The sequence below is a fragment of the Vigna unguiculata genome, chromosome 9 (genome assembly GCF_037176805.1).
Source record: "Vigna unguiculata cultivar grain cowpea cultivar isolate G323 ecotype 2 chromosome 9, ASM3717680v1, whole genome shotgun sequence".
Classification (NCBI taxonomy): Eukaryota; Viridiplantae; Streptophyta; class Magnoliopsida; order Fabales; family Fabaceae; genus Vigna; species Vigna unguiculata.
Window position 1 is genome coordinate 41,142,946 of NC_140800.1, and position 23,202 is coordinate 41,166,147.

At 28.7% G+C, this 23,202-nt stretch overlaps 3 protein-coding genes across 10 annotated transcripts; 1 reads left to right on the forward strand and 2 right to left on the reverse strand.

Moving 5' to 3' along the window:
• Positions 1-662: 662 nt before the first annotated feature.
• Positions 663-2,310, reverse strand: LOC114162531 (DNA-directed RNA polymerase subunit beta). Of its 6 annotated transcripts, none has more exons than XM_028046455.2 (6): positions 2,062-2,310; positions 1,943-1,985; positions 1,706-1,861; positions 1,402-1,497; positions 1,235-1,297; positions 663-958 (listed from the first exon to the last, which is right to left on the reverse strand). In XM_028046455.2, the coding sequence occupies exons 1-6, from the start codon at positions 2,178-2,180 to the stop codon at positions 872-874; spliced, it is 564 nt and encodes a 187-aa protein (XP_027902256.1). In that variant the 5' UTR covers positions 2,181-2,310; the 3' UTR covers positions 663-871. The 6 variants fall into 6 exon arrangements, with proteins under 6 accessions (XP_027902256.1, XP_027902255.1, XP_085522445.1 ...); XM_028046454.2 differs by having other exon boundaries at positions 1,235-1,312; XM_085666319.1 differs by having other exon boundaries at positions 1,235-1,312; positions 1,706-1,856; positions 2,062-2,309.
• A 3,297-nt stretch (positions 2,311-5,607) lies between these two features.
• LOC114164523 (EG45-like domain containing protein 2) lies at positions 5,608-6,579 on the reverse strand. Of its 2 annotated transcripts, XM_028049233.2 has the most exons (3): positions 6,397-6,576; positions 5,993-6,293; positions 5,608-5,716 (listed from the first exon to the last, which is right to left on the reverse strand). In XM_028049233.2, the coding sequence occupies exons 1-3, from the start codon at positions 6,521-6,523 to the stop codon at positions 5,710-5,712; spliced, it is 435 nt and encodes a 144-aa protein (XP_027905034.1). In that variant the 5' UTR covers positions 6,524-6,576; the 3' UTR covers positions 5,608-5,709. The 2 variants fall into 2 exon arrangements, with proteins under 2 accessions (XP_027905034.1, XP_085522182.1); XM_085666056.1 differs by lacking the exon at positions 5,608-5,716 and having other exon boundaries at positions 5,989-6,293; positions 6,397-6,579.
• An 8,343-nt stretch (positions 6,580-14,922) lies between these two features.
• DXPS3 (1-deoxy-D-xylulose 5-phosphate synthase 3) lies at positions 14,923-21,307 on the forward strand. Of its 2 annotated transcripts, XM_028048386.2 has the most exons (10): positions 14,923-15,276; positions 16,417-16,536; positions 16,633-16,797; positions 17,019-17,169; positions 17,351-17,619; positions 18,102-18,393; positions 19,049-19,341; positions 19,772-20,050; positions 20,227-20,511; positions 20,850-21,307. In XM_028048386.2, exons 1-10 carry the CDS (start codon positions 15,136-15,138, stop codon positions 21,003-21,005), a joined length of 2,151 nt encoding a protein of 716 aa, XP_027904187.1. In that variant the 5' UTR covers positions 14,923-15,135; the 3' UTR covers positions 21,006-21,307. The 2 variants fall into 2 exon arrangements, with proteins under 2 accessions (XP_027904187.1, XP_085522995.1); XM_085666869.1 differs by lacking the exon at positions 14,923-15,276 and having other exon boundaries at positions 16,418-16,543.
• The last annotated feature ends 1,895 nt before the right edge of the window (positions 21,308-23,202 follow it).

Sequence of the window (23,202 nt, forward strand, 5' to 3'; positions counted from 1 at the left end):
CTGCATCACCATATGGATATGTTAGACTTGATTTATATACAATATGTGTGTGTGGTTAGCATACAAATAATTGGAAGTGGTTGTGCACTGTCACATGCTCAAAACTCCTTTCTATTTTCCAAGATTCTTGTCACTCATGTCTTTGGTTTAGGGAACTACAATGGCCCTTATGTTTCTTTTTTCTTTTCACTTGCAACAACAATTCAGGTCTTCCCCGTTTACCCATGTTCTGCTGATGTAAAATGCAGAATTTAAAAATGAATGGCCTTCACTGCAACTTTAGTCTGTATGTTATGGAAATATCACTGTTTTGTTTGAGTTCAGATATTTTCCATGCACTTCATTCTTAGCTAAAGTCATCTTAAAATCTTGATTATATCTTAGCTTTCGGATTTTGATTAAAATTTAAGACCAACATGTCAGATTCAAGAAAGTGAAATACGTTGAAAACTATCATTTTGGATGTATTTTAGAGAAGTGATAAAGTTGAATGGTGTCATTATAGTTAGTTGCATCTGTTTGGTTTCTTGTTGGTTAATCGGGCCATCTTTGACCCGTCTTCACACAACCAAACAGTAGAAGATGTAGTTTCTGAATTGCTAGTAGCACCATAAAAAAAGACTACCATAATTACGCAGTTGTTTGCGTCTTTGGGCAAGCAATTGTAAAATATAGAATTTTAATATCTAAGAACATATTTTGTAAGTACATGTGGTGCCGTGGGATGTTATTTTATTTCTATTGATGCCATACCATAATCAAATTTTACATATTAACCATGGCCAAATTTTACAGATTAGGATAGTTATTGCAGATCATTTCATGCTTTTGACAGTAATCTCGTGAACCTGATTCCTGCATTAGACGATTCTTAATAAGCTAATCCGCCAGAAAATGTATCCGTGTCGTGAAGCAGAGATTCTGTCAACCAGTAACCATCCCAGCATCCACCAACCCTCTGCCAGTGACAAACAAACAAACATCAGATGCATACATGGTTAATCTATAATTAATTTAAGAAATCAATAATTGAAATATCTATCATTGAATTAAGAAAAGAATTATACCAGCTAAATACTGCTGCAGTAATCCAGAGTTAACAAAAATGCCTAATTACGTATTTCCAGCAAAAATAAACAATAATTTTTGCAAACAAGATGAACCAAACACGATATTGAATCATCACGAACATGAATACGATGATACGATGTAGCGGAAGAAATCGTGACCAAACCTGAACCATTGTAAATTGAAATATCTCCTCTTCCTCCGGTCGACTTCCACGAATCCAAACCCGCTGCTTGTATTTGTTCTGTTTGATTTGAAGCTCATCACTCCATATAACATCAGTTTTTTAAGATAATACAGAAAAAAAAAATTGAACAAGAACAAACATTCTACCTCCTCGACAAACAAAGTGCTCATGATCTTTCTCTCCTTGTGACCTAGCAATACTCGATAAGTAGAGTGGTGAAAAATACGCCTAAACCTTTCAAACTGCACATGCAGAGGTGTATTGATCTTTAGCATGAATTTCAACATACAAATATTTCAATAATAGTAAAGTAACCATGATTGTGTTATGTGCAGTATGCAGAAGTTTTACACGATGAAGTAATAAAAAATTACTATTAATATGACTTTACTGCAGAAGTTGATAATTTTCCTGTAAATACTTTCAAAGAAGAACAGAATTTTAACATACCTGGCCCAAATCAAAGAAAGGCCCAAAATAGGTAGACCTTTCAAAAGGATCAAATCCGGCGAACCTGTACATAACCTCGATTCCATAGTCTTGACGAGGTTGGTCGTTATACTTCAAGGCTTCGAGCTGGTAATGCACAGCATCTTCTGCACTAAACTATACCAAACATTGATTAAACAGAAAAGGAACAAAGAAAAAGGAAAGATAAGAGGAGAAGTGGTGGATAGTGATTATTACATCTAATCGTGGACCGAAGGGTCTTTTCTTGCGAGATTTGAACCTGCAGGCGGTGTTGGAATCGGAATATTGGAGAATAAAATGGAATTGGATGAATATATGTAAGGAAAAATAGGTACCAATCCTCGGAGAGGAAATCGGGAACTTCGGCAGCGGCTTTGAAGCGAGAGTTTCCGGTGTTATTGAACAAGAATCGAACGGAATGCGGATGCGACAAGAGAGACGATCCAAACGACATCGTTCAAGGCTCTGATACGAAAGGGGAGAAGGAGAAGAAGAGAAGAAATTTGAAGATCGAGATGAACGCTTTTCTCTTCCAGCTTCTGAGCACGACGTCTATGGTCTCTCTTGGTCTCTTGAAGATTATTTTTAAAATATAATTTATGATTTAAATTACTTAAAAGTATATTGTAATGATAAAATTAGAGCCGTCAATTATAACTCGTGAACCAACTTGGCTCATCATAGGTTTAGATTGGATTGTGTTGAAAAAAAAAATTACAAATTTTAGTATGGGTTAAAAATAACTTAATCCACTAAAACCCGACTCATTCGGGTTGAACCCGTGATGAGCCGAGTTGGCTCACCAACCCGCTAATAAATTTTAAATATTAAATTTATATATATATATATATTTTTTTTTTTGTTAGTGAGTATATTTTTAGTTTTGGTTCTCATGTGTTAACTAAATATCGTTTTTCCATTATTTTAGAGAATGTTGAGGCACTCATTTTAATACAAAATTGGTTGTATGGTTTTGAACTAACATGTAACATTATTGTTAGTACTGTAAAATTAATTTAATTATTTAATACTTAATCTTTTAATATTATTAGTTAATATTATTTTTGTCTTGTTTTATTGTAGATGGAGATAAAGAAGATGCTTCAAGAAATGAAAATGTTGTGAATTTATCCATTCAAGATTCTAATAATAATACAGTTCGATAAGTGACAAGAATGATTTAACGTTAGGTAGTAATTTATATTTTTGTGATTTTGGTTTATATTTGGAGTTTAACATAATTTAGGAATTTATTTGGATTGTATTTAAGTTTATTTATATTTTAATCGGAATTATAATTTAGTTTTCTTGTGATTGAAAAGAAAAATTGTGTGTTTTTCTTTTAATTAAGTGAGTCAATGAGTCAACCCGTTCCCGTTTAATCCGCCAACCCGTGGTAGGTCGGGTCGAGTTCTAATTTTATTGGCTCGCTAATTAGTGAGTCGGGTTGGGTTGACCCACTAAGGGATCAATCCGTCATGGACCAAACCGAATTGGGTCATGGACCAAATCGAATTGGGTCGGGTGACCCGTTTTGACAGCTCTAGATAAAATAGTTCAACCTAATATTTTACACTATAACCAAAATAAATATTAGAAAATCGAATCTATTTAAGAATTAACTTAGACATTTTACATTATAAAATAATTTCTAAAAATAATTCATTTTTAAAACAATTATATTTATAAATAATAATATTTTGACTCGATTCATTTCAACGACATCTCAATTATCATGCCACTAAAAATAACCATCTAACAAATTTCCAACAATTAACAGGGTCTTAAAAACTGCCATTATTAGATACGTAACACGTTCTAAATGCTTGAGTTCAAATTTCACTCCTAGTTTTCAAATGGAAACAAGCCATTTATTAAAATGTTAATAACATATTTACGAATGATAAATATAATATTAAAACATAACATAATATATAATGTATTGTATTATAATTATGGAAAATGATACTTCAACTATCATTTTTTACTTTTTAACATAATTTAATATGGATCATTGATTATTTTAAAAAAATATAATAATATATTAATCAATGACTCACAATAAATCAAGTCAAAAAATAAAAAGTGAAAATCAAAAAATGAAAATTATAGTATCATTATCCATGATTATTTTAACGAAATTATAAAAGAAGTTCATTTGACGCATCAGCTAAAAATGAAAACGTGTAAACATTAGCCTGGACAAGCTGAAAAGTGAACTTAAAAAATTTTTCAATTGAATAAAAAAAATCACTTTAAATTTAAAATATTTCGAAATCTATTCAAGAAGATAATAATATTTTGAATTTTTTTTTACTCACTTTCAATTTACCATTTTTATCATCATTAGATCATCATATCACATCATTGAAAACTATTTAAAAATACATAGAATAAAGAATAGAGTTAATCAAATAGTAACCGATCAATCATAATCTTTACTTTGTAACTTGTGAATAAACAACAATAAAAAATTGGATTAAATATGTTGTTAGTCCTTTAATTTTCACTAAAATTTTGGAATCACTTAATTTCAAAATTTTGAACAAATTTACTCTCTCATTTTTCAAAATATGTGGATTTAGTCCTTCTAATCAAATTTTGTTGGATTTATTTGATGTTTCGTACATATTTTAGAGGTTGTATTTGAGTTGTTTATATTATTTGACATATTTTCATTTTAATGTTAAGTCAAATATTATCATGAAGCGTCCTTGTAAAATAAATTTAACAAATTTTGATTAAAAGGACTAAATTCATGTATTTCAAAGTTGAAAAACTAAATTGGTCCAAAGTTTCAAAATTGACTAATTTCAAAACTTTTTAAAAGTTAAAGGATAAACAACGTATTTAACCCTACAAAATTTTGATACTTATCAATAACTGAGACGATATGGACATATGAAATAATAAGGAAAATTTGCGTTATAATAACTTTTGCAAAATTATTAAAATGGATAAATTTGAAAAATACTTTTGGTTCAGCCTGCTTTTTCTTTATATAAAACATAAAAAATATACACGACGCAACTACCGTTTCTATTGAAATAATATTTTCCTATTTATCTAATAATATAGACTATACAAATGAATTAGACCTCTTCATCTTCTAACGTAGTCTTCTGGTTTCCCTATTCTTTTTCTTTTAGTTAAGCAGATGCATATATATATATATATATATATATATATATATATATATATATATATATATATATATATATATATATGCTAAAAGAAAGTAAAGGTGACACTTAGACCTATTTAGCTTAAATAAAAGAAAATGATTTTAAATGCATAAGAGAAAAAAATAACATAATTACTTTTTTACTTAATTAAATTTTATACTTTTTGAAACGTGAAAGCAAATAAAAAGATAAAGTATCTGTCACATTGTCCCTTTAATATAAATTTTAAATTTTAATTAAAAGATGTAATTTTTTTATTATTCTATAAATAAAAAGACTTAATTAAAAACATTTAATTTCGTTAATGATTGGAGGTAGTTTTATTGCTTTTTTAGGAAAAAAAATTCTTTTTACCTGGATTACATTTAATTTTGTATTTTCCGACCTTTTAAATTGTATTTAATTTTTTTAAAATATTATAAAAAAGAATAAATTCACCTAATTTAAATAAAGTATTCACAAAGTTTTCTATTTTATACTTATTTATTTTTACATTACAATAAATATATGTATCAACTAGTTTTCTATATATATTTTTTTACATTATTAAATTTTGAAAATAGTCCTTGAACAAAAGTTAACAATCCGTCGGAGTTTTCGATAATTAAATTGAGAGGAAGTATTAAACTCAACCGACCTGAATGATCAGGTTATAGGAACAAAAACCACGTAGATCTCAACAGACAGTGACCACTATTAAAATATAAATGCAGGTTCATCATATTACTCAATCATTACAGAGAATAATTTTCAGAGTAATACCAACAAATAATGTATCCAAAGAATCTGTTCCCCTCTTCAAACCCTGCAAATCGACAAATTAAGAATCCTCAGTTGAGATTATTTCACTCTAAATCGATAAAACCAATAAACCACTCATCATCCATTCACCAAAGATTCTAGAATCATAATTATTAATCTTGTGCAGGTAAGGAAAGTCGTAACAGAAGCACTCAACGTTTGATTTTTCAACGTCTAATCTTCATACGTAGGTTAAAAACGTCGTCACGAGACGAAACCAACACGAAACGCAATTGAGAATAAACTAATACCAGCGATGAAGAGGTAAAAGAGAACTCACTGTTGGTATTCTACGTTAATGAAAGGTGCAGAAGCGTTGGCGATGACCTGAAAGGCCCTGGAGGAGAGGACCAACGTAGTTCCAGCTAAAGAAGGCCTAGAAACCGATGATTGCGCTCGATCAACGATCTTGATCTGAATCATCTGGCCAGGAATGCAAGTTCTGCGAACCGCAGCGCTGATGCACCGCACCTGATACTGCCTCCCACATGCGGCGCCATTGTCCCATAAACCCTCGCCGACGGCACCAAAGAAGTTATTCGACGGAAACTGCGACGCGTCTCTGCCGTAACATGCACTGGCTGCACGTGTCACCATAAACAGTTACACGATTCAAATATTAACACGTGTTATTTTGTAACCTATGAAAGATTAATCTGAAGTAATTAACATTGATATACTTACGCAGAAAGGGAGGGCCATAGTGTGCAGCAGTGCCGACGTCAGCGAGAGAGTGGCGGAGGAAGAGTGAGGAGAGGAAGAGTGCAGAGGATGAAGCGAAGGGAGAGAGTAGAAGACATTGATGCTGCATCAGAAAATTAAGGAATGCGTGCAAAATTTAGGCCAAGTTGTTGAACACATTTGTAGTAATAAATTATGATTAGGGTTACAAAGTCAGCATACAAAACTGTGGTCGTTGGTCAGCATAACCGCGTCAACCTTAGCATTCACTACTTTCATTATCCGTTATGATCATTAAAATAGCTGTTTTCTTTTTTGTTTTTTTCTTTTTGTTTTTGAGTTTCCATAGAATTTCAGAAGTTGTATATAATTAATTTTTGAATAAATATTATCATTGTCGGGAGAAGAATTTATATTGATTGGTAAGGTTTAAATTTCACTCTCTTTTTAGTGTGATTTCGTGTTATTCAGTATCAATTTTATCTTAGTTATGAAAGAGTGTTCTAAAGAATCTATGTTCATTCAAGATAAAATAAAATTATAGTTAGACTTAAATCTTATTTTCTTAACATTAAAAAATATCTTTCCTATTTTCAAACCTGAACACATTTTTATTACTTTTACTTTATTTAGTGCATTTTTTAAAATTATTTTATCTTTAATTATTATTTGATGTTTTGATATATGTCATCACTTGCTTTTGATATAAAAATAGTTTTTTCTTCTTAGATATTGAGAAACAAGGAAACTTAATTAGTCTCTTAATTCAAAGTAGTATAACATTAGTGTGTTAAAATGAAGGTAACTTAAATCTTTTAAAAAAAGTTAAAATGAGTGCTTATATTTACAAAAATTAAAATAGTACTCGTTTATCAAAATTATGTTAAGATTGATATAATTCCTTATACCGATTAAGAAATCTAGTTAAGTTCATCTCTAAGTTACTTTTTAAAATAGACAAATTTTAATAAATTTAAACAATGAAAAAGTGTTTGTATCACAATATTTATGAATATTTGTATTCTTTAAATAAAAAAAATTATATTAATAATATTTTATCAAAATTATTTTAAGAGTCTTGTTAATCAGTTTTCTAAAATACTGCTTAAGGTGCAATTAATAATCATTGAGTTCGGTAAAAGTTCATAGATACTAGTAAGGAGAATGATAATCAGGTAAGGGCACTGATTAAGGAATAATAAATGTGTTTTGGTATCAATATTTTTACATTGAAAGCTAAAATAATTAAATGCAGTAATTAAAAAAGTATAAATGCACATAATATATTTTATAAAGACACAAATACCCTTTTAAATTTTTAGACAATAACTTACTTTTATAAAACAAGAACTTTGGAATTTTTGAGGTATTTACTAAAAAGAAAAAAAATCAATTAAGTCTCAAATTGACACTTTAATTGTTCTTTATTTTTTGTAACATTTTTAGATGTTTAACATTAATTGTTTTGTTGGTTTTTTTGTTAATTTATACTTTTTTATGTTGTTTTTTTCCTTCTAATTTTTAAATGTTTAACACTATTTTTTTTGTTGGTTTTTCTGTTAATTTAAACCTTCTTATATTTAATTTTTAGCAACATTAAAATATAGTTATTTTATTGTTTGATTAGTTTTAAACTTTTATTTGTGAACATTAAATAAAATATTAAATACACATATATAATATTTATAGATATTTTTGTCTTTTAAAGAAAATAAAATTGTATTAATGATTATTAGGTCAGATTTTATTTAATATTACACTTATTTATGTACTTTTATAGGATGCAGTGTATATTAATTATCCTTAATACAATGGTTAGCAAGACCTTAAAATAATAAGAATGGTAATTAGTGTTCTAAAGACATTATTTAAAGTAATAATGAACATTGGATTCTATAAATGTTTATAATATTAAATGAAATATGACTTTAATAATTATTAGTACACTTTTATTTCATTTAAAGAAAAAAATGTTCATAAATATTTTATATTTGTAATTGACAAATGCACATAAAAGGATTTAAAAAATAATTATATTTTAATGTTACTAAAAATTAAATTATATAATTGAACATAAAAAGTTAATTAACAGAAAATAAAATATTGCTTTTTTAATACAGACAATAGATAATATTATGTTAATTATTTTTTATCTTCATTATTAAAAAAAACAAATAATAATTTATTTTTTGTTAATTTAAGTTTTTTTAAGTTTAATTATATTTTAATTTTTAGCAACATTAAAATGTAATTATTTTATTATTTACTTATTTAATTATTTTTAATTTTTTTGTGTGTATCAAATAAATTATCAATTACACATGTACAATATTTATGAACATTTTTATCCTCTATCTAAAGTTAAAGTGTACTAATAATTATTAAAGTCATACTTAATTTAATATTACTAACAAGGTCTTGCTAACCAGTGCCCTTAGGACACTAGTTAAAGATAATTAATATACATTGGATCCTATAAAAGTACATAGATAAGTGTAATAATATTAAATAAAATCTGACCTAATAATCATTAATTCAACTTTAATTTCTTTAAAAGACAAAAATGTCCATAAATATTGTTTATGTGTATTTAATATTTTATTTAATGTTTACAAGTAAAAGTTTAAAACTAATTAAATAATAAAATAACTATATTTTAATATTATTAAAAATTAAATATAATTAAATATAAGAAAGTTTAAATTACCAGCAAAACCAACAAAAAAAATTATGTTAAACATTTAAAAAAAAAGAAAGAATAAATTAATAGACAAACCGACAAAAATTAGTGTTAAACATCTAAAATTGTTACAAAGAAAAGAACAATTAAAGTGTCAATTTGAGATTCAATTAATTTTTTTTTCTTTTTAGTAAAGACTTTAAAAATTCCAAAGTCTTTATTTTATAACAATAAGTTATTGTCTAAAAATTTAAAAAAGTATTTATTTTCTTTATAAAATTTATTATTTTCATTTATACTATTTTAGTTATTGTATTTAACTATTTCAACTTTCAATATAGAAATGATGATATTAAAACACATTTATTATTCCTTAGTCAGTACTCTTAGAATACTGGTCAGCATTCTCCTTATCTAAATATCATAATTAATTATAAATATTATATATATATATATATATATATATATATATATATATATATATATATATATATATATATATATATATATATATATGATTACGTTGAAACACATTTGAAAATTTAATTTTCAGTGTAAATTTGAGAAGAAAATGGATTCCACATTAATTGTAAATGCTTTTTCTAGAAAATAAAGACTAACTTTTTAGCCAAATAAAACTGCATTATCATGAGAAACATGTCGACGATGTAAGTAGCCCCATTGTCTTGGGAAGAAAAATAGATGGTGGACACAATTTTCCTGCTATATTTATTTTATTTGACTCTACGTCCTTCTCATATAATAACTGCCTTCTTTAATTTCATTCACAACCATTTGTGATGCTAAGTTCTGAAGGAATCACCGCTTAACCAAGCATTTATTATGTTTTTTTCTTACATCTTAAGCTACCATTTGCCGTTTTTCAGTCTTTACATTCACATATACGATATATATTCGATATATATATATATATATATATATATATATATATATATATATATATATATATATTTAATATCTCACTTATCTCAAAAAAATTTATATTTTAAAATTTATATTTTATGTTGATTAAAGATTATTCAAAATTAAAAAAATAAATTATAATATTTAAATCTGATCAATCTTCTTTTATTGAATTAGACTTAAATTTATTATTTTAATATAATATTAAATTTATTGAATTAGACTTAAACTCGTTATTTTAATATAATATTAATTTTAACATAAAATATTGTCGATTCTTTTGATTTTCATGTTCAATATCTTCGACATGAACTCATAATGTTCTAAACGTGAGAGGTATGTTATATATTCAATATAGATTAAATATTATATAGACTAAATATTATATAAGTAACGACAAATCTCATCTGAACGAACAACGTTAAGTTAGACTTAAATATATTATCTTTTAATATTATCAAGTATAAGAATTTATCATAATTTATAATTGAGTTTATTATGCTACCATTATTGACTTTTCCTTATTCTTATGTTCAATATCTTTGGTATGAAGAAATACGTTAAAAATCTGACATCAATTAAATATAGAATCAAATTACAACATGCAAGTGAATCAAATCTCACTTTCTTCTACTACTTTAATATAAATTTTTTAAACAGATAGTATATGAAAAACAAAATTGGAGGTAGAGACATGAAACGAGATACCTGATGGCTTGTTCACTTACGAGAGCTAGCAGGTTGAGGGAAATGAGAATGGAAGAACAACAATACTGATATCATAAATATTGTAATCGGTGAGGAATATGAGTACTTGATATGGTTAAAATAAGGACCCTATTTATGACCATTAACTAATGGTATTAAATGCTAACTAAAAGGTGGTGATTTTCTATACAACTTGTATTAAATTTTAAAGAAAAAATGATTTTAATTAAAGGAAAGTAATATTTAAGGTATAATTAATAGTATTTGATTTCGTTACAATTATGTTAAAATTTGGAAGAATTAACTTCGTTAATTAATATATTTTTAACAATATTAAAATGAAAGAGAAATAATTAAATAGAAAGAAAAATGATAATAGAGTTAAAATTATTTTATTATTTAACTTTTTTAACTTTTTTTTTTTGCGTTAAATAAATTATAAATTGTAACTATATAATATTTTTTCTCTAAATAAAATAAATTGCATTAATGATTATTAATGTCATAACTAATTTAATGTCATATTTAACTATGAACTTTTATAAAATTTAATATTTATTAATTATTTTTAACTTACACCGGTTAGAAAACTATTTAATTAAATATTAATATCAATTTTTTTCCCACATGCTTAGTATTTATTATTTTAAACTAATCTTCCTAATGAATAAACTTACATACAAGTGTTATTCTTTATTGCAAATAATGCTAGAAAGGGATGCCAATCTGGAGTGACTAGTAATTGTATATATTTTGTTCTTTATAGTCTGTTTTCTTTTTCATGGATCAGTATCTCGTTTTTTGTTAATGTATAAATATTTAATGTGAAAAGGATAATTAAAGTTATACAAAAATTTATTTAAGTATTATAAAGAAAAAGGTACTACTTCCTTTTGTAGTCGTTACAAAATGAAAAAGAAAATGCAATTTTAATCTGGATCGATCGATAATGTGTCAAATGTGTAAATAACACTCTAAAATTAATATGATATAAAACGTGTTGACACTTAAAAAAATTAACGTAATTAAGTTAAAATGACAATATACATTAATTTTTAAAATTATGTGACAAAAATGTTTAAAATTTCAAATAAAGATGAATTTCAATTTTAAGTCAAAATTTAATAACTAAAAATATATTTAACCTATTTATCTGATGTATGACATTTTTGTATGTAAGGATCTTTTCTTCTTTGAAAAATCTATTTAACAGTTCTTTTTATGTTGTGTGAGTGTCCTTATTTTTCATCACTACGTATGAGAGTACCTATTTCACATTTTTTATAACAATAAAAAGACATTTTAACACAATCCTAAAAATACTTATATTAGTTATTAGTTTTTATCTCTTTTTCGGTGTAATAAAATGGGTTAGTTTATCTTATTCGTGATTCGTAGCGAAGCGAAGTGGTTTATTGTAAGAGAGAATGGATTAAAAATTCTAATTTGTTTGTTAAAAGATAAGTTAGTGAGTTGCTCGCCAGTTTTTTTTTTTTAATATTGTTTTTATATTTTAATACATCGTACGTAAATACTTTCTAAATTTTAATTAATTAATTAATATTGTTAATTAAATAAATTAAAGTAATCATTATCCTTATATGTTAAATTATTTTACTATATTTAAATATTAAAACTTTATTTATAAGTATAAATAATTTAAGTTACAATATTAACATCTATAAAAATATGGATTCTGGCCAATATGTTAGTTTGAAGAGTTAGTAGTGGATGAATTCAAATGGATCGGTGAGTTAAAAATTCGGATCAAATGTAGCAAATTTTGGAGTCGGTTTGGAAGTCCAAGTTTTATTTACCATCCTATCATTTTTTTGTAAACACAATAAAAATAATTGCCATAATTTTAAGAATTAAAAATGATAATAGTTTAGTTAAAGAAAAATACCTTATAAATTTACATATTTGTAATTAAGTAGTTAGTGAAGATTTTCATTTATTGATGTTCAATATCATCTAATTGTGTTATCAATGAGATGAGATGATATGATTGTTGCGTCTATTTATCAATAACCCATCAATGTAAGGTAACTATGTAAAAATAATGGTTCCTGATATATGCTCTTTGGCTTTCGATCCCTTAAAAAAGTATAAAACACTTCTTAGAAGTTTATTTGCTCCATCAAACTTTAGAATGTCTTTTTTTTTCCCCTCAGGAGACTGGTTGCTCCTAAGAGGCTTATTGCTCTTATAGAAGATGATTTCATATAGGTAGCTTGTTGCTCTTTTAGAAAACTTTGTCGCAAAAGACTTATTGCTTCTTTAAAAGATGATTTAATAGGAGACTTGTTGCTCTTTCAGAAGATGATTTCATGGAGACTTCTTGCTCCTTTAGAAGACTTTTTCATAAGAGACTTGTTGTTCCTTTAGAAGATGATTTCATAGGAGACTTAATTACTCGACCAACTAACATCGCAGTTTGGGAGACTTGTTTGCTCAACCAAATGGGTTGGGAAACTTGTTTATTCAACCAACTAACATCATAAACTTGTTTCCTCGACTAAATGAGTTGGGAGACCTGCTTGCTCGACCCACTAAAATTGGAATTTGGGAAACTATCACTTTCCTTAAAAAGCTATGGAAATCGTCTTTGTTCTTTTAGGATATTTTCTTTATTTCTTAAGAAACTAATTACTCTCATCAAATGTGAAGAAACTTTTTATTTCTTAGGAATCTGATTGCTCTCATGGGATTTCTACTCCTTTTTATTCCTTAAAAGATTAATTGTTTTCATTGGGTTTTAAGAGACTTTATATTCCTTAAGAGTTTGATTGCTCTCATCGGACTTTTGCTCCTTTTTATTTCTTAACAATTTGATTGCTCTCATCGAATTTTAGGAGACTTTTCTTTTTTCCTTAAGGGTATGGTTGCTCTCATCAAATTTGTACTCCTTTTTAAGAGACTACTCGCTATTGGATTTTATGAGACTTTCTATTCCTTAAAAGTCAGATTGTTTTTTTGCTCCTTTTTATTCTTTAAAAGACTAATTACTCTAGTCAAAATTTAGAAGCTTTTCTTTATCCCATCGATTTTTTTTTCCTTCCTTAAGGGACTAATTGCTCTCATCAGATTAGTTGAGAGGCTAGCTGCTTGACCAACAAGTAGATTGACATTTGAAAGACTTATTGCTCAACCAAATTAGTTGGAAGTAAGGCTACTCAACCAACAAGTAGATCGACATTTAGGAGACTAATGTTCATTTTCGTCTTTTTTTTAAGGATACTAATGCTCATTCTCATATTTTGGAAAACTAATGTCCTTTATCGTCTTCTTTTTAAGGAGACTAATGCTCCTCTCTCATCTTCTAGAAGATTAATGCCATTTTTCATCTTGATCTTTTGGAAGACTAGTGCTCATTTTCATCCTCTTTGAATTTTGTCCAACCAAAACATCATTACTAGTAACTAAAAAATGTCAATTCAAGTTTTAAACAATTGTATATTAGACATATCACCACAATTTTTCAATAGTTAATATTAAATTTAATCAAAGAGGTCGATCTTAAACCTATCTACCGACCCAATCAATATTGTACTATCATTAGAGAATTCTCTTAACCTTAATTTTTCAAAATATAAGATTATTCAAATATATGACAATCTTGATTCAATCCACTTTAAACTTATTGATCCAATGTCCTAACACCACAAATATATTAAATTTTAATCGCTTAAAAATATTTATAAATAATATAAACAAAAATAAAAAAATGTCATCAAGAATAAAATAGAAGCAAAATTTTTACACAGGCACCAAAGTGGAAAAAGTATTGAAGATAGAAAATAAATATAAACATTTATTGAGATAAAAAGAATATAAATGTTAGTCTTAGTTATCCATCCGCTAACTACTATCTGGAAGACAAATCATCATCTAAGATACGTAAATAAATGATAAATATTGAAATAAAGATAATTTTTTAACGAAATATCAAAATGAATTTTTTTTATTAAAGTTCGTATCCAAAATTTGTATATTTATTTATAAGGTAACAAAAAAGTTATTAAAGTGAAACATTTATCTATATTCTTACATTAAATTTATAAAAAATAAAAACATAAAATTAAACATTGATTTAGCTTTATAATGTAAAGTAGATATTAAAGCGTGGTTGGAGAAATTAAACCCATAGTTATATTATAATTTGTGATGGTTCCCAAGATTTCTGACCCATGGAAAACTGGGCCCTTTTCGTCAGGGGCTAATCGCTATCTTGTGTTGCCTTCATTTTCTACCATTTTCAATTATCCCATCATATCAAATTTGATTTTCTTTTGTCTTTTTTTGATATTTTGGATTCATCATTGTACGTGCGAAATAGCAAAGAGCTTTGGGTTCAATAGTCATGGTTCTCCTTGAACTGTGAATTTTGTAGATTTCAGAGTAACAACATTCTGGTTGCTACTTTCTCCATGGCTGCTACTCCTTCTTCTACATACCCTTTCGGAGTTCCTTTCCACTCCCTGGGTAGAAGAGTGGATTGCTCAACCTCCCTGTTCCCCCTCCACGTCGAACTCTCTACAATTTCTGTGTCCCCTCGTTCTACTTCGAAGGTATCTCTCATTCGCAATTGTCTCGTTTCATGAATTGCAGAAGAAACAATTCACCTGAATTTCAATCCCTGCTTGTGTGAGAGTACTAGGATTTGTCTAGTTAGTTACGTTTGTTAACTCTTTTAACATGGTGAAATGTTCCTTTGATTAATCAAATCTGGTTTCCAGAGGGAATTGAGATGCTACGGAACATAGAGAAAGAGGATCTAGGCAGAATAAAGTTCGCACTGTTGATTGATGTCTTTTATACAAAAGTGATTGACTCTGGCAACTTGAAAGTTTGTATGCTTTGTAGTTCTATAAAAGCATTGTTTCTGCAAAATGGGATAGTTTGGGTGACTTGATATGGTGTTTAACATAAGGGACATTGAGGTGAACCAAATGATTTTATATGATTCATATCACGAAATGAATCTCAAAAGACTTTGTATTGTACAATACATAAATGATGATGCAAAGATCATTGGTATGAATCACATGATTCAGTGATCCTTGATTTTTTTTTTCTTTCACCAGTTCCCTTGAGAAATTAAAAAGTCATATAAACTTAAATTGTTAAATTAGAAGGAATTGAAGGAACACACGACATAGCTCATCCTATTTGATTATTCTGCTACTTTATTTTTCACTTGTCAACCATTTATTCAATGCATGCACTCTATTTGGCTATTTCATTGCATCGTTTCCATTTTTCAAAACTAGAGGCTCCACAAATCAGATCTAATAAACCGGTTGATAAAAGTTACAGTTAAAATTGTTTCATCTGTTTCTAGTTTGAAATGATTTCTTTGAACACTATATGATATATTTAAAGTTATTTTTTCATGTTTATGAATCTTTCGATTCAATACAAATTATGATTCATGATTCAAAAATTAACCTGGCTATTTATGATGTGAGTTTCAATTTGATAACCCTTTGATTGAACAATTATGTCTTCCACATGCTTTTTATGTCACTTGATGTTGGATTTTGATGATCCTGTAATATTAGAACTGAGTCCATTTTGAAATAATGAGACATGGAATCTTAACTAGTACAAAATTATTTACCTTCCCAGTCGAAAAGTATTACAGCAAAAATTTACATGTATTTAGTTACTGAAAGACTGGGTAGAATCTAATGGGGCGGTGGATGCAGGGATTAGTTGATCGAGTATGTGCACAGCTAGATAGTGATGATTACTACTGGGAGAAAGTTCCAACACCCATTCTTGATAATGTTGAAAACCCTCTTTGCTTGAAGAACTTATCTATTAAGGTTAACTGTAAGCTCGTTATCATTTTCGTTTTGCTTTTACATTATTTGCTCTCACAATGTTGAAGTATCTCATTCCCTAAATATTTGTCTTTGCAGGAACTGAAACAACTAGCAGTTGAAATCCGTTCAGATTTGTCTTCTATTATGTTACGTACACAAATATCAGCTAAAGCAAGTATGGCAGTGGTGGAACTGACAGTTGCAATACATTATGTTTTCAATGCTCCAGTAGACAGAATATTGTGGGATGTTGGGGATCAAGTGAGAGTTTTAAATTACATGCAAAAAGAAAGTGTTCCTCTCGTTTTAAATTTTCCTCGCTCATTTTGGGCATGAAAGTTGAATGCGAATTGCAAATTGTTAAAATCATTGTTTCCTAGGAGCTCGTTTTGAAACAGAACAATGAATATTCCAATTTATAAGAATTCAATGAATGATCTGGTTTGGATAATGTAGCCATTTCATTATTTGTGTGCTTGCAGACATATGCACATAAGATTCTTACAGGAAGGCGATCTCTCATGACAACAGTGAAAAGAAAGAACGGTCTTTCTGGTTTTACTTCCCGATTTGAGAGTGAATATGATGCATTTGGTGCAGGTCATGGATGCAACAGTATTTCTGCTGGACTTGGTAGTTTGTAAATCCTTTTCCCTTTTTAATAATATTTGTTTGTTCAAACACTATTCAAACTCTGTTCATATGTTTTTATTGTCATTGACTGGTCTGAGTAAATTTGTTGGGTTGATAAATTGTACTTTTTCTACATTTTCCATTTTAAATGACCTCAAAGTCCTATGTATTATTTTATCAGGTATGGCAGTTGCCCGGGATATTAAGGGCAGGCAAGAACGTGTAGTTGCAGTTATCAGCAATTGGACTACTATGGCTGGTCAGGCATATGAGGCAATGAGCAATGCAGGATACTTAGACTCAAATATGGTTGTGATTTTGAATGATAGTCGTCACTCTTTACTTCCAAAAATTGAGGAGGGCCCAAAGACATCTGTCAATGCCCTATCTAGTACCCTGAGCAAGCTCCAGTCCAGTAAATCTTTCCGAAGATTTAGAGAAGCTGCCAAGGTATGCCTCTTTTCTTCATCCTCAGCAAGAAAAGAATACTTGATAGCTTCAAATTAGTAGTCTTCAGTATATGCTGTTGGCAGGCAATGTCCATGTGATAGTGCCTTGTCATTCAACTTGAAACGAGCCTACTAAAAGAAGCATGTTTTTCAGCGGTAAATAACTCATAACTTTGGTATAAAATGGATTTAGTTTGTACATTAAGAGAGCAATGATATTAGTACAATATGGGGACTGTGGAAAATAGTGTGACAACTAAGGAAGATAAATAAATGTCCAAATATGCTTTCCACTCCCACAAATGTGTGGTTTGATGTGCATCCTTTTCTATATATATATTTTTTCGTATGTATAATAACAAATGATACCTAATAAGGTTTAATTATGATCCTTCATTTAGATCCCATTTTCACATCTCATTGCTTTGCACTCCATATTCAAATCATATTCAAGCGAGTGAAAACTTGTCTGCTTTATAACAGGGTGTTACTAAACGAATTGGTATGCATGAGTTGGCAGCTAAAGTTGATGAATATGCTCGTGGTATGATAGGTCCTCAAGGTTCTACTCTTTTTGAGGAGCTTGGGTTGTACTACATAGGCCCAGTGGATGGACACAATATTGAGGATCTAATATGTGTTCTGCAAGAAGTTGCTTCCCTGGATTCAATGGGACCCGTCTTGGTACATGTGATAACTGATGAAAATCAGGGAGATGAAAACAATCAGAAAAGTCACATAACAGATAGGCAACAAGATGGTGGCATTTCTTTTGGTAACCTATGATAATTATATTGTGTTCATTGTTCCATTGCATGTTATTTCTTGCAAAATAGCTTTTCTAGCCATTATGTGTTTACACTATAGTTCTTTCTTTTTCTACTTTTTCCCCGTGGTTGTATTCTTATTTCAAAAGCTCAAGCCTTTCTAGAAAATAAAATGAATCTCTTTGTATACTGATTAGTTTATAGATAGATTCAATGCGGTAGCTTGAAGATAACTTGCTTATGAAGGATACGATACTATGTAAACAAAAAATAACAAACTAATGAACCTCATATCAGTAACTGGAGTCTGATATATGGATTAATAGACACCATTGAACTCTACCAAAACTAAAATCTCAGTAAAATCATTTAGTTTTATATTTTTCTTCAGATATTTTCACTGAGTGTTTTCATGTGTTTTCCTTTATCCCTTTCAATTGTATTCCCAAGCATTTTGACCTTATTTTGATACAAGTTGAAGCCAGCAGTGGCTTCTTATGGCTTCTAGTATATAATTATTGTTTAGATGCACAGTCATATCTTATGAATGTCAGGAGATTATAGTTTAGACTCTTCACGAGATTGACCTTCTCGTCATTTTGAAAATTTGACTGATATGTGATTTGGCCACATAATTATTATTGGTAACTGTTTACTTTTCAGATCCTTTTAAATATGATTCGTCAGATAATGTTGTTCGGCCTCAAACATATGGCGATTGCTTTGTGGAGACTTTGGTTGCAGAAGCAGAGAAAGACAAAGATATTGTGGTTGTTCATGCTGGAATAGCGATGGAGTCATCCCTTGAATTGTTTCAGGGGAAATTTCCAGATAGGATTTTTGATGTGGGAATGGCCGAGCAACATGCAGTCACCTTTGCTTCTGGTTTGGCATGTGGTGGATTGAAGCCATTTTGCATTATACCTTCTTCCTTTCTGCAAAGAGCCTATGATCAGGTTCAACTTTATATCAGTTTAAAGCCTTAAACTACCACGAAAACTGCGATTTATTGTTCATAGAACATTGGATTTCTCTCAGAATAGATTATTTGTGGTTGGTATAAATCATGTAGTGAACAAATGTGCTTAGGGTGTCAAATTGTCAGGACTGTACTGAAAGTGATTGTACTGTAAAAAGTATGAACCTTCAGGAAGTCTGGTACTTGAGGATCTCTGACCGTATTACAAAAATATATAACAAAGAAAAGTAATTATAAATCGTCTCATTATACCACCATTGAGTAATTTTAATATGGCTCTATGCGGTGGGTGGAAGTGTACCTGCTTAGTGCCTACTTACTTGCATGAGAATGGATAGTCAGTTCGCATTGCATAATAATGTGATTTAAGCAATTCTGATTTTTAACATGTTACGTATCACATATAGGTGATACACGATGTTGATCAACAGAGAATTCCAGTGCGCTTTGTCATTACAAGTGCAGGATTGGTAGGTTCTGATGGTCCCCTCCAATGTGGAGCATTTGATATAACCTTTATGTCATGCTTACCAAACATGATTGTCATGGCACCATCTGATGAGGTTGAACTCACCCACATGGTAGCTACTGCTACTCGTATCAACGATCAACCAGTCTGCTTTCGCTATCCAAGGGGTGCCCTGGTTGGGAAAGGCTACACTGGAGGAGATGGAGTCCCCATCAAGGTAATTAGGCGGCACTCTATTTTCTCCATACATTGAAAGTTATACTTAAACTTTGAATAGGGTAAACTGATTAATAAACCTAAGGAAGCGTCATTCTTAGCTTCCCCAAATACTTGTCAGAATATTTTTTATATATGTTCCTTCTCTAAATTTGTGGTGGTTGTAATCTGTTACAGATTGGGAGAGGAAGAGTTCTTGTTGAGGGTAAAGATGTTGCTTTCCTAGGGTACGGATCGATGGTTCAGAACTGCCTAAAGGCTCATTCACTCCTTGCAAAACTTGGCATTGAGGTGACTGTTGCTGATGCAAGGTTCTGCAAGCCCCTTGACATCAAACTTCTGAGGCAGCTGTGTAAACATCACTCTTTTCTAATCACTGTCGAGGAAGGATCTATTGGAGGATTTGGTTCCCATGTTGCCGAGTTTATTGCAGTTAATGGACTGCTGGATGGAAGAATTAAGGTAATTGGATCAAGCTACGTATGTGGGAAGGTTATACTGCTAGGTTCTAAGAATATTTTGGATTATGAATGTGCTATTCACCTTCTATACATAATTGGCGTAAAGATATAAAATTAACAAATTTACGTACCTGTTTGAATTTCTTGACGTCCCTTTCATGTAGCAAATTGTTTATTTTAGTTTTATACTGTTTTGAAGATGATCTGCTGATTTTATATTGTGTTGATGCATTTCTAATCACACACAGCTTTGACATAGGTTGTCTGCATGTTATGAGTAGATTTTTGTTTTATGTGACCACAAGTTTGTGATATGTTTTTTGTGGATGAACTTTCCAGTGGCGACCAATTGTCTTACCTGACAGATATATTGAACATGCATCACCAAATGAACAGCTTGACCAAGCGGGGTTGAGTGGACACCATATTGCTGCCACTGCACTGAGTTTGCTCGGCCGTACACGGGAAGCTCTGCAGTTTATGTGTTCCTCCTGACTTGTTATTTGATTCTAGCCCTGCCCTTTTTCAAATTCCATGAATTGAAGTTGGATAACTTCGTTTTGGAAGGGAAACAGGACAGAAAAGATGTCAAGAATGCCGTTTTTTTTTTGTATAGAGTGTAACTGATGTTAAATAGTGAAAAGGTAATTAATGGCAGTTTTTGTTTTTTGACGTCTAACAGTGTAAATTGTTGAGAACGTGAATTTTGGATGCGGTAGTTTTAGTTTGGAAGTGTAAGATAAGAATGTCATTGTGTTCGAGTGTTGTGAATGGGCATTTTGGATGCAATAGTTTTAGATTTGTTCCACAAAATATTCTCTCCGTGTTTATTTGTAAAACTCTAAAATGTAGTGATGCTTATCTTTTAACAAAAAACTCACTGCCTAATATTTCTTCCCTTACATATCTTTTGATTAAAATATCCCTATTCAATTTAATGAGAGGTGGTATTAGCAAAAATATTAGCAATAATAAGTTTGGATTCTGTATTAATTTTTTTTTATGTTGTTCGTCTTTAAGATATAATTAGATATAGTGATGGTCATTAATTTAAATTTTTTAAATATATTAAAATTATTTTAAAATATCAAAATAATATATTTTTAATACGCATAGAACAACATAAAAAAACTCAACAGACAAAAATTGGATTAGAACAACATAAAAAGATTCAAGAGAAAAAAATTGGACTAGAGAATGATAAGTATTAATAATTGTGATTATTTAATAAAGGGTTAGTTAAATTTTAATTGTTATAATTTTAAGTATTTTTTATTGATAGAATTTATTTTGAGTGTTCAATCATTGTTTACATGTTTTTATAAAATTGAGCATTTTTAATTGAGTTCATATAAATTTTGTTTTGTTAATGTATAATTTTTTATTTATTTCTAATTAAATATTTATCGTTTCATTTTGTCGTCAAGTAAAATAATATGATTGTTTGATTTTAAATTTTTAAGGACAATATCACAGATTTAGATCACAAGAAAAAAAGTTGTTTCCAATCTTGGTTATCTATATTGTTCTATATTTCTACATGGTCGGTAGGTTTAATTTTTGTTCGATTATTTAATTTAAGAAAATGAAAGGATGTCATAAAAATAATTACAATTCCATAATTTCCGATTTATGGTATTATATGCTTGAGATTTAAATAATTTTGTCATCCAGTTGAAAAAAATTGAAGATTTTGAATGCCTATAAAAACATTTGTTTAAAATATTACTTTAATTAAAAATATTAAAAGTTATGAGAAACTTAAAATCTAATTATAATATTTGTTTTCTTTAGACACACATAATTAGTAATGATGATATAAAATAACAATCATATTATCTCAATTAACTACAAAGTTAAATTAAAAAAACTTAATTAAGAAAATTAAATTAAAAAATAATTAAGAAAATATAAGCTTTTGTACAGTGAAATAATAAATTTTGAGGTTACTTTTCATTTTTTATAAAATATATAATTGGTTAGTACTATTCTCAAAATTGCATTATACAACTAAATATTAAGTGAATGATATTTTTATACTCTTAAGTTATGTTTGTTTAGTGACTTAGTTTTCTTTCATCCTCTCGATGAACAATTGTATCGGAGTGAACAATGATATTAGAGTGAAAAAACATGTTAAAATGTTGCTTAATTATTAAAATTAGAAATGTCAAACGGGTTTACTCATCACGAGTCAGGTTAAAAATTAACGAGTTTAACTCAGCTCATTTTGTAATGAGCTATAAATTTTGCAACTCGGCTCAATCTACTACGGATTGATGGGTTAAGTAGGTTAGCTCACCAATCCACATAAAAAAATATTTATTTATTTTTAATTATTTAAATATTTAAATAAAATTTTAAACAACCCATGAGATGACAATCACAGTAAAATCGAGAACTAATGTCTTCATCATGCTCACACCAATATATGATGAATTGTTTCCAAGAAAGTGTCCAAGAAAACATGACTAATATTACACATTTTCTGTTATGCTATTCAACAAAATATAAATGAAAAAACTACACATTTTTGTTATGCTAATTTAGAAAAATTTATTTGTAAGACCATTGCTTAAGTAATATACTATTAAGATTATAATTAAAGATTAAAATATCAACATATATAACTTGACAATAAAATTAATTAAACATTTAAATTATTCAAATATTATTGAATAACATTATAGCA